The sequence below is a fragment of the Nanorana parkeri genome, unplaced genomic scaffold (genome assembly GCF_000935625.1).
Source record: "Nanorana parkeri isolate BGI_ZX_2015 unplaced genomic scaffold, ASM93562v1 scaffold120, whole genome shotgun sequence".
Taxonomy (NCBI): domain Eukaryota; kingdom Metazoa; phylum Chordata; class Amphibia; order Anura; family Dicroglossidae; genus Nanorana; species Nanorana parkeri.
In genome coordinates, this window is record NW_017306388.1 from 2,077,270 (window position 1) to 2,089,615 (window position 12,346).

The 12,346-nt window shown below is 44.0% G+C and overlaps 1 protein-coding gene across 1 annotated transcript in view; it reads left to right on the plus strand.

Moving 5' to 3' along the window:
* The first annotated feature begins 4,912 nt into the window (after positions 1 to 4,912).
* NDUFA9 (NADH:ubiquinone oxidoreductase subunit A9) overlaps positions 4,913 to 12,346 on the plus strand; it is an 18,504-nt gene continuing 11,070 nt past the window's right edge. Inside the window, exons 1-5 of the mRNA XM_018553449.1 lie at positions 4,913 to 5,016; positions 7,225 to 7,395; positions 8,351 to 8,448; positions 9,281 to 9,372; positions 10,973 to 11,114. Of these exons, the coding sequence (XP_018408951.1) occupies positions 4,968 to 5,016; positions 7,225 to 7,395; positions 8,351 to 8,448; positions 9,281 to 9,372; positions 10,973 to 11,114 (552 nt within the window). The 5' untranslated portion in view covers positions 4,913 to 4,967. The remainder of the gene's footprint in view (positions 5,017 to 7,224; positions 7,396 to 8,350; positions 8,449 to 9,280; positions 9,373 to 10,972; positions 11,115 to 12,346) is intronic.

Below are 12,346 nucleotides of genomic sequence, written 5' to 3' on the forward strand. Positions count from 1 at the left end.
CATCCAGCATCATCTAGTGCTTTACTGTCCCTGGCCTGCCCCATTTATTTATTGGATTTCAGTTCTTTTAAGCGTGGAGGTTCAGTATCGCATGTTAGCGTTACCTAGGGTGGCCTGCATGCAAATGCCACTTGTCTAGGAACACCCATTCCTCCAGAATGACATCCACCCATCAAGGCATTTTGATACTTGCAAAGCTCCTCCCAAGATAGAGTACTGAGGCAGGAAGTTATGTTCATGTTTGTAATTTGCAGGGCACAATTATAGAGAAATGTTACTTGCCCCATCCTCAGAGCTAGCTTGCTCTTAGACCAGTCCCTGGAGGCTCAGTGTCTCATGTCCCTATACTGGGAGGGCTGTCTGCTCACCACTGGCATGTGGAGGAAAATGTTCTACCATAAAATGCATTTTAAGTAGAAATCTCATTGGTTGTCATGTGTCTGGTTCACCTCCTATGTGCATCAGTTTAGTGTGTTTTATAGGGGAACTATAAGGGCCCATTCACACATACATGTGTGCCATACCATGCACGCTACAACACTTAAACCCCATTCACACTGCGCGACATGGATATTGCACGATATTGGGTGACATTGCACATTTTATCGCACGTTTTTTGGGCGGGACTTCGTCGCTGCTACATTGGGTTGTAACCAATCAACAGCGATCTTGATGTGACATCATTCTTTCCTTCCATTTTGCAGTGCAAAAAGTGACCCTTCTGTAGCGCGACATCGCCGGTGATGCGCGATATTGCGCAACACTATAGAGTCTATTGGAGCCGAATCGCGTGCCATACGCTCAAAAAGCGTCATGCTACAGCGACGAGGTACAGGCGAAATTGAGCTGTGAGATGTGAACAGCTCCATTGACATGCATTGGACAAGCTACATAGAGCGATATCGTGCGGAAAAAATGCGCGATATTGCATGATAAACCGCTCAGTGTGAACGGGGCCTGACACATAGGTGTGAACGGGCCGTGATTGTTTATGATGAGGGGGTTGAGGATTTTTATGTTACATTAAGTATTGGGGTTACATATAGGATAGAGGTCAGGGACATTTAGGGCTCATTCACACCAGCCTTGGACGGCATTGACCAACACAGTCCCATTGCATAGACAGGGCAGTTGCCTTATGTTCTATTGCTGTGATAGTGTGTGCTAAAAGAAAGTAGGACATTGTGACGTGCTATAACACAACGCACCAAGTTGGAACGCAGTTAAATGAACTGTCAGTTAAATACAGCTAAAAAAAAAAGCAAGCATGGTGATGCATTACATTGAGCTTGCACAGTGCATAGCGGCGGTCTGCGCTATGTGTACCTAAATGCACGTCCGCTGGTGTGAATGGATCCTTAGGAGCAGCACTATGTTTCGTTTACTGTGCCAAAGATTACTGTGCCAAATGCTAACTTTCTACAGGGAGGATTCTTTAACTTTAACAGTAACGCTGGACATGGACATATATGTAGGTTAAGAAAATGAGAAAGTTACTTACAGTACATACATTAATAATACAACTCCAAACTAAGGCTTTGATTCGTTCAACTGCGATATGCAGGTTCCTGCCTGCGACCGATGTCTTCAAACTCTGCCGCCGCTGCAGATACCCAACCCTTCCGGTTGTGTTAAAGAGGAACTCCAAGAGAAAAAACAAATTATCCCTTGCAGTGGGGCTACCCCTGCAAAGAAGATATACTTACCTGATCCTCTATCCTGCTTGACTGGTCCCTGCAACCTCTTCTCTCCTGTGCCCCAGCGGCCTAAGGACCTATGGTGGCATTGCATCTAATGTTACAGGAATGTTTAAAAATAGTGCCAGGTCTTACTTTCGGGGAAACAAGGTAGTTCAATAAACGCAAGTGAGGTCAGTGAGGCGTGCTCTGTTTCCGAGAGAGAACTCTGCTACTTTAAAAATGGATGCCATGGTTACTTCTTATTATATTATCGCTTTTATTGATTGGGAATTGGTAATATATAGCTCTGTGGAAATCTGATCATTATCACTTTCCTAATGAGAGCTTCTTGATACTCAGATGTCCAGACCATGTGTAGCAGCATCAGTATGAGAAAGTTAATGTAGAACTAAAGCCAAAACATTTTTGTTTTAGTTTTGGATAGTGTAAAGGAGAGTTATAACCCCTGTCAGCTTTTGTTTGCCATTTGTGTCCCATTGGGGGAGATTTCTCTTCCTTTCCTCTCTGGTAGGCACAGCAGGAAGTGAGAGAGAAGTCATTTCCTGCTGGTCAGCAGGGTCACCAGAACTAGTCCCCCTATTGGAAGATTTCCCATCTATTCCTGTTCTGATGACAACCCAAAATGTGGGATTTTCCTTTACTTTCACTGATAACATTCACCAGGATACATAGAGGGTGAATCTCCCTAATGGGGACACAGACAGCAATAACAACCTGACGGGGTCTAACCCCTCTCCACTTTATCCAAAACGAAAACATTTTTTGGCTTCAGTTGCACTTTAACTTGACATTTGGGTTAAATAATAAAGTTGTATTGTGGTTACGAAGGGGATGATTTTGTTGTTGTTTACATGAAATAAGAGAAATGCACTTCACTGTATGAACGTATTCGCTTGACTATAACCGCCGATCCATTGCAGCAGTGACCAGCGCTGGGGATAACAGATCTCATGTCGGGGTTTCATAGCTTTAGCAGGATTGATTGGTATCAAAGACCTCATCTGACTTCTGCGTGTGTAATAATCTGACGTGTTATGTTTACAGGACTTCAGAAAAATAAAATCGTCATTTCTTTTCTTGTGTGTTTTGTTGCCTGCGTAATCATTTCAGTTGGTCTGTTGGGGTCACCATACATGTTACAATCTACCCATACTTCAGATTTACCAAAACGATGTGCTGTGAGGACCTACCTGAACTACCCAACTAATCAGTATCCTATCAGGTAGAGCTGAAGGACATTGTAAGGTGTGCAGGGAGTGTAAACCCCTTATTAGCACACAAACAAAAGCAGCCTGATGGAATGTATTCATTTTCACCACACACACCGTGCTTTTTGTGAATGGGCCCCTTACAGCTCAGTCCGTATAATCAAACTAGTCTTATGCGGTATGAGAAGAGGTGTGTGTTTTAAAAAAAAAAAATGTTTGGAGACTTGAATCATTATTTTATTATATCTTTCATGAATATGGACAGAATCTCCCTCCTGCTGCCTAATAAGCTCTGGGCAAGGATTTCCCCTCCTGCAGGGTGATGTAAACAAAGTGGCGCAGTGCAGTGACATCACTGACTGATGCAGGGGCCCCCAGGCAATACAAGATTATGGGGCCCCCTTGTGCTCCGCCCATATACAAGTAGACTGATGTGACCATATAAGGTAAAGGACAGCAACGCAAGCATCCCGCCCCTTTGTTTACATGCAGCTGCAGAGTGGGGAATGCCCGGCCCACAGCTGAATGGCAGGAAGTAACCATGGCAATTTGTTAATTGTAGGAGCTCAGGTTCTGTTCAAGTTTTCACACAGACTGAACTTCAAACATGTCTGTCTTTGTTCATCTTCATTACATAGCGAGTGGTAAGATTAGTAGTTTGCAAAAGAAAGATACATTTTTATGCAGCTCCCAGGAAGTGGCAAGGACACGGCAGTTCTGGCAAGACCAACAGCTATTTTCTGTACTTGCTGAAAATGTTCCTAGCCTGGAGAAAAGAAAATGCAGCCACCTCATCTAAAGTCTGGGAAGCTACAATATACAATAAACTCTTTGTTATCTGGTATTCAACTAACCAGAACTCTCATCTAACCAGAAAAAGAGAATCCCCTGTGTACACACTGTTTTGCTGATCTGCAATAACGAGTTTATGGTAAAGTGTTTAATGCTCGCTTTTCCTAAACCACCTCCGGGCCGGCCATAGTAAAAAAACGGCCGGCCCGGAGCTCTCTAGATCTGAGCGGGCGTCTTTAGACGGCCGCTCAGACACGCCCCCTCGCACGCGGGAAATGGCCGCAATTTAAAAATAGAGGAATAAGATGTAATACCTAATTCCTTGCTTCCTCTGTGCCTAGGCAAAAATGAGAATGTAACCCTTGCGGGGGTTGGTGGGTATGGGGTAGGGTACTGCAAGGGTATTTTTTTTAATTCCTGGAGTTAAGCTTTACAGTGCAACTGAAGCCAATTTTTTTTATTTTAGTTTTGGAGAGTGGAGAGGGATTAGATCACCTGTCAGGTTTTTATTGCTGTATGTGTCCCCATTGGGGAGAATCAGCCCCTCTATTTGTCCTGGTGACCGTTACCACAGAAAGTGAAAGAAAATCCCAAATTTTGAGTTGTCATCAGAACAGGAATAGGTGGGAAATTCTCCAATGGGGACACTAGTTTTGGTGACCCTGCTGACCACCAGGGATTTCCCTCTCACTTCCTGCCATGGCCGTTTAGACAAGAAGTGAAAGAAAATCTCCCCAATGGGATACAGATGATAATAATAAGATGACAGAGGTTATAACCCTCCCTTACTCTATCTAAAGCTAAAAGAAAAAAAGGTTTTGTCTTCAGCTCTTTTTTATATCCCCATTCACACTTTGGCGGTGCGTTAACATGTGCCATTGCATGCAAATACGTACAACATGCTTGTGGTGCCACTACTTAGTGATTAGATAGATAGATAGATAGATAGATAGATAGATAGATAGATAGATAGATAAATGATGCAGTATTACCAGCTATGACCGATAGATGAAGCCAGTGAGTCGCTGGTAATCCACCTGCAGTATTACCACTTGTGGGCGCTAGATGGAGCCTGGGACTCGCTGGTAATTCCTCCTGCAGAATTACCACCTATGACCGATAGATGGAGCCGGTGAGTCGCTGGTAATCCACCAGCAGTATTACCACTTATGGGCGCTAGATGGAGCCTGTGGGTCGTTGGTAATTCCAGCTGGTGTGAGCATTGCGGCTTCCGTAGCTCGCTCAGGACGGTAGGAGGCCGGACAAGATGGCGGTGATTATCCTCTGCAGGGCGGCTGGCGGCCGGGCAATGTCACGTAAGTCACCCGGAGCTGTCAGGCCGGTGGATTTTTACAATGGGGCTGCAGGTCCATTAGAGGAAATAAGGAATTATAATAAACAGCTGTGTATGAAGTGACATTCCCCTTCTACTGCAGAAAGTAAATGCCATCCGTGCCTTGTATAGCCAGTGTTGGGAGCTCCTTCCGCTGGAGTGTCTTTATCTCTACACACTGACCCTGACAGTGACCTTACTGAAATTGCTCCCATTATTATTGACATCTTGGGTAGAGGTGGCACTCCCGGTGCAATGAACCTGATTAGGGAAGTGGGGGATGCCATATTTCCTGCAGTAGGCAGGCTGTCATTTGGTTTCTAGGGCTCCTCTTGGCATTTGTGGATGTGTCCTGGCTTCCTCCCCCTGCAGGTTGTTTACATCTGTAGTTAAAGAGACCCTATCATTAGAACCAAGAAAGAAGGCCGAGATATAACCCTGCAAAAGAAGAGCATTAAAGATGATCTCCGGACACAAGCACTAAATATATTCCTCAATAGTTGGGATGTGTGTAACCTTAACGAGAACCGAGTTCACCCGAACCCACACAAAACTGTCAGTGATAGATCAGCTTCCTGACTCAGTCGTGGGCAAACTAACTTGAGAGCAGAGCTCTGGGAGGTACCCAGCAGTCTCCCTGCACAAGGTTTTGTGTGAACTTGGTTCTCACAAAGCCCACCCACATCCGTACTTAAATGCCATCACATGCCTCTGCAAAGCCAGTTATTAGCTTGTAAAAATGGCAGCGACACCATTAATGTACTTCACATAGTCTGTGCAGAGAGCAGAGCTGTGGGAGGGACCAACAGGCCCCACCCACTACAGGCAGGCTGCAGACTACAGGAGGGGGCGGAAACATGACCAGTTACCCTGCACAAGGAGAGAGAGCAGCAATGACTAGTCTTTATTACAGGAAGCTCCAAGTGTCACACTGGATTACTGCACATATCTGGAAAAAATACACAAAGCTCATTATTTATATTTATTTATTTTTACATATTTAGACAATATTTGTTTATCTCCGAGTTCAGTTATTTATAAAAAATAATATCCAATTATATTTTGTGTATTTAATAAACACATCTAGGCTTTGTAAACAGTCAGCTGAGCTGTCTTGGACAGGACCCTGAGGATGTCTGTTCCTGCGCTTACTATGAAGAAGTCTTTCAGTATTTGGAGGTTAACCCCTTCCAGACCGATGACGGGATTATACCATCACAATTGTTAAGTTCATTACCGACCGGTGATGGAATAATCCCGTCATACTGTACAATGAGCGCTGGTCCGTGAAGGGACCAGCGCTCATTGAGTTACTGCTGTTGCTGGGTCCCTCGGGGTCTTAGGCAGACCCTCAACATCAGATTAGGTGGTCACAGCACCATGATCACAGCTACAGCTGATCGCTGTGATCACAGAGCCGTGACAGCCACCGAGCCGCATTGCAGCTCACTGTGTTCTGTAGCTGCGAGTCAGCTCAGTGTGTTACAAACTGATACAAAGTATCTCTGAGGAGAATACTGTATTGATACTAAGTATCAAAGCCCCTATAAATAAAACAATAACTCCTTAGTCCCCCCTAGTTTGGAAAAATAAAAAAAATAATTTGTAAAAATGTTTGAAAAAGTCAATGTAAAAAATAAATACATTTAATAAAAGTATATAAGAAAATCTAGTGCCGAGAAGGCTGTTAAAGGAGAACTATGGGGTTAAGGCTTTTCCCCATAGTTCTCCTTAGGAGAGACAAACATACCACATTCTGAAATTGTTCCAAACTAAAATTGTATTTCACTCCTTGTATTTTGTGACCTGTAACTCCCAAAATAAACTGAAATCCCAGATATATAATATCATATAAATCAGGACAAATACAATATTTTAGTGGGAATTACTTTCTGTTAGCTACACTGATTATGTACACATTATTATTGCCAAAACTGTAGACATTTTTTTGTTGTATTTACTTATAATTTATAATTTCTATATGCAAATGTCATATCCAAATAAAGCCCATTTTTAAACATGGTATATAATATGTGCAATGACTCAATGAATGAGGAAGATGACAATTATGGTTAAGCAAACATAAATGTTCTGACACTGTGTCACTAAGGGATTAAACCTCTTTCCCTCTAGACCCCCCCCGGGTCATAGACGCATGTAGTATTGGCTCACATTTGTTTTTTTCTTTTAGGGCCCCAGATTTCATCCTTGGCAGCGTCCGTCCCGGTTATCCTGCAGCAGCGTAATGTCCATCATGCGGTCGTTCCACATGGTAAACCAGGGCGCTCTGCAGTTAGCGGTGTGGTGGCCACAGTCTTTGGAGCCACAGGGTTCCTGGGCCGATATGTTGTCAACAGGCTTGGTAAGTGCAGAGGAATCCAGTGTTAGTCTATGGAGGGTGGCTGAGGGGTTAGACTCTCGGATTGTATTCCCATGAAGGACATGATCTGCCTGGAGTCTGTATGTCGTTTCTGGGAGTTATATGTGTTTCCTCCGCCTGTCTTGGTTTTCTGGGGGAGAGGCAAGACCTGTAAGTGTAGTCTTGTTGCTCATTTTTTAATAACGGATCTCTATGGTCAAAAACTAAAAAAAAAGGTGTTTCTATGTTGAATTTCCATAAGTTCTGTCCCACTCCTAATAACCATATCCATCTAGAAGTTGTAAACGTACTTAATGAAGATGCCCATAGGATGGACTTCCTCAATGCCCTGATACAATTTCACTCAGCCCTGTGAATATGCACTTCCTTGTGTCGCCACCCTCACAACGCCTGGCATCTGAACAATGTAACATTATCATTGTTTGCTGGAAGCAATGCATGATGGGATATGTAATCTTGAGAAGTCGAGATTGCATCACATCAACTAGCAGGGAAAGAGATGCAAAACACACTGGGATTCCAGGAAGTTGAATGTGATGGGCAGACAGAAGGCAGCACTCACTACATAAAGGATTTTTCCAAGTAAGCTTTGATTGTATTATGAAGAACAACTCTAGTATGTATTCCTATTACAATGCTGATGTTATAACAGGATGGTATATGCTGGGACTTTACAACTCCTTTAAGACCTCAGACTGCCTTTCTGAGATATTTTTTTGGCCATTGTCATAAGGAGAGCTGTGAACTCCACAGATGTTTAATGAGCAGCTTCTCCAGTGTCCACCCATTACTGAAATATCAGTTTTAGGTGAGCCTCAACATGATTTCATCCAATCAATGCTTCCTTTAGGTATTTGCCAGAGGCACAGGTCATTCAATTATTTATTTTTTGAATTGCTGGTTTTATTTCTACATTTGTTTTGTTTTTTTATTCTAGGGCGCATCGGCTCCCAGGTTGTAATACCCTATCGCTGTGACGAGTATGATATGATGTATCTGCGGCCCATGGGGGATCTCGGACAACTACAATTTATGGTAAGGAGCTAACATTGCTTCTTGTATATATAGAATATTTGGTCTGTATGTTGTGTAAGACAAGTGAAGCAGTATACACTTAGATAATTTTCCATGAAGAATATAAATTCGGCCAGTCATTTGTTTACTGACTGTACACTTCAAGAGACTAGAAGTAAACTGTTAGTGTGAAGTTCCGCTATCGGAAGTATCAGAGCATTTGGACGAGTACGAGTATGAGTACTCGCCCAAATACTCGGTATCGGTGCAACCCTATTGTAACAATGTGAGTAATACGTGATTGAAATGTGGTGCATTCATCTAACCCAGGGCTCAAAATTTCCACTCGCCCCCTCGCAATTTGTAAGTGAAAATTGCGTGGGGGCGAGTGGAAATGAAGCAATTGAGTCAGGCACTCAACTCCTGGAGGGACTACTGGACCTCCTCGGGGCCGCTTCTCTCCTCCTCACCGACATGATGACAGTGCTCCCTCGTCCATCCCCCCCCCAGGGGGGTCGCAGGAGGGAGCACTGCCCGCTGTCAGGATGGCGGAGCGGTGAGGGGGAGAGAAGCCGTGCCCGCAGCTGTCAGGATGGCCGAGTAGGGAGGAGATTGGAGCCGCTGTCATCCTGTCAGTTTCAGGATGACAGCGGCTCTGTGCCTGGCAGAGCGGAGGATCGGTAAATATCATTGATACTTACCGGTCCTCCGTGTGAGAAGGACAAACACTGGAGCGATCGTCTGATCACTCCAGTGTTTGTAAATAACTGGGGACACAGTGCTATGTGTCCCCAGTTATGAATGAACAGGCTGGGATTTACATCGCATCCTATTACCTATTTTCTTTTTTTAGGAATGGAACTCGAGAGACAAAGAATCTACCAGACAAGCCCTCCAGCACTCCGATGTAGTCATTAATCTTGTGGGGAGAGAATGGGAGACCAGGTACACATGGTTAAGAGATTCAATTGGGGGTTTTGTGCTGCAACATGCATTGTCCGCATGTACTTTTGAGTGCAACTGCTGGGGTGTCTAAGAAATATTTGTATGTTGTCCTATATAGGACTGATACATTGGCTTTAGTGTGATATGTTTAGAATGTGTCTGTTTTCAAAAAGCTTTCTTGCTTTCAGCTGCTGGAAACTGCAATTCACAGTTGAAGAGATACTAGCCGTGTATTTCTTGATGTCACAGATGTCAGGTGACAGTGTCTCTGTAAAGGGCATCCTCAGACCCCCTTATACCCACTTTATCTGTGCTCTCTTGCAGCTTCTTGCTCCTCTGCAGCCAGTGAGATTACTTGGCACTTCCAGGTATGTGGGAGCTTGTGACCTGCTTCCCTGTGATGGTGCCTGAACAGTGTCACATGACTGGGGAACTGACATCCCTGCTCGCCTGGGTTACCGATGCAGCTGATTTTACTGCTGACTTCAAAGGTGCTGCAAGTGAGCACTATAATGTGGGTATAGCGCAGTGGTGGCGAACCTTGGCACTCCAGCTGTGCCAAAACTACATATCCCAACATGCATCTGCCTCTGGGAGTTATGTCTGCAGCTGTCAGAGCCTTGCAATGCCTTATGGGACTTGTAGGTCCAAAACAGCTGGAGTGCCAAGGTTCGACATCACTGGTATAGGGGGTCAGAAGATGCCTTTTTCAGAGACAGTCACCTCGCCCTGTGTGGTCTACTACACTGGGGATGTGCTATCCCGTATTTAAATTTTAGAAAAATAATTTCAACAAAAGCAGTCACTGTTTATGGGTCCCGTGCCTCTAACAGTCACACTCATGTGGATGAGATGGAGTCTATATCTCCTCCTTCAGCTTCAATTCACTTATGCTGCGTTCATTGATTAATAGCATTTCTATGGTAAGACCTTTAGTATCCTGGCGGCACTAAGAAAATTTAGCTTCAAATTGGAGTTTCTCAGGCAATGATCTTCAAAGGCTGGAGTCAGAGGAGACACCAGGGATCTAATATGGGCTTTTATATAGTATTAAAATAAAAAAAAGGGTTGTGTCTGGAAAATATCGGCATTTATTGCTTCCAGCTTCTCATGAAGGAGTGGTGCTGCCGCCCCTGTTTCTTCACCTTGTTGATTTGGCAGTGGCTGATCTACATCTTTGGCATCCGATTGATCACAAGCTTGTGATCATTGATCTGACCCCAAGCTTGTGATAATAGGGGATCTATATGACATTAGTTAATAGCATTGGCCTCCTGGGAGCAGTTAATGTTGTTGGTGAGGAATAGGTTAAAGCAAAGCTATCATAGGAGCATTATGGAGTCTGCCATTCGTGACTTTTCAGGAGGTTAGCAGTGACCACCACTGTACTTCTGTCATGACAGGTTCACCTAAAGAGATCATCCAATAGTCATATTTGCAGCCTTCCTAGCTTCAGAGACTGAGAAAAAGTGTTTTATAGATAAATAGCTCTGTCATTTAAATGTATTAAAAAGATTTTTACACTGTATTTCTTCTGCATACCAACTAAAATGTAGTTCGTGTTTTTTTAAATTATATTTTTAATCCCTTTGTGTTTTAGCAACTACAGTTTTGAAGATGTGTTTGTAAATATCCCTAAAAACATTGCTCAGTTAGCTAAGGAGGCCGGAGTGGAAAAGTTCATCCATGTGTCCCACTTGAATGCTGACATCAAGAGCCCCTCCAAATACCTGAGAAACAAGGTGAGTGAGGCAGGAACATTTACCACTGACAGAAAGACCTGGTCTAAAAGTGAACCTGTCAGTGTGCCCATATAGGGCAAAGGATGGGCCTTAATGGTAAGTGACAGGTTCTCTTTATGGGCCACCCTCCTTCCTGCCGATGCTTTACCCACGCTCCCCTATTTCCATGTCTACCTGTTGAAATTCTTAATTAAAAGCTCTGTGTAAGGTTTGTGCACTTTTGCTTCCTGTAAAGCCTTTCCAGATGCAGTCATGTGATTGTCGCAATTCTTTCACCTTACCATCAAGGGCTTCACTGAGGGCTGAGTTGAATGGTGCAGCTATCGTGTGTGGTGGCCACTATAGAATTCCCTGCACACAATGGGGGGAATTTATTAAAACTGGAGCAGACAAAATATGGAGCAATTGTGCACTGCAACCAATCAGCTTCTCTGTCTCATTTTCAAAGCCTAACTGAACCAACTAAAGAGAGAAGCTGATTGGTTGCTACGGGCAACTGCTCCAGATTCTTCTGCTCCAGTTTTGATAAATTCCCCCAGTCTGTTGTGATTGCCCCCTTTGTATGGAATAGGAATACTTAAGGTGTGGCCATGATTGCCTATGTATGGAGGAAGTGATTGCCTGATGCTTGAGCTCCCATTTCAAAATCCCTCTTATGCTGCTGTTGCAACACAGTCTTGCCAAGGTTGGGTTACATGCGCAAACACGCAGTGCTGTTTAGAGCAGCCTTTCTCGGCCAGGGTGTCTTTTGGCTTCCTGAGGGGTGTCTCAAAGTTTTCCCACAGCGGTCATGCCTTTCCATGGTTCAGGAAGGCTTCTTGTGTGAAGAGGCTGCTGATGTAAAGGAGGAGGATTCTGTTGTGAAAGGGGGGATTTTGACGTGAAGGGGCTCCTGATTTCAAAGAGGGGGATGCCTCATGTGAAACAGGGGGACTCTGATGTGAAGGTAGCTTCTGACATGAAGAGGGGCTCCTAGTGTGAGAGGGGGACTCCTGATGTAAAAGGGGGCATTCTGATGTGAAAGGGGGCACTTAATATGAAGGGTGACTTTGACGTCCCTGATGACCCTACTTTTTTAGTGTGTTTATTATAATGCGTGGGTCCTGTCCATGTTACTTAAAGTGACATTAAAGGCAAAAAATGTTTTCCCTCCCCCCCCCCATGTTAATGTCAGCACTTACCTTAAATTATGTCTCTTTTTCCGATCTTCTTCTTCTTTCCTGATGTTTTCA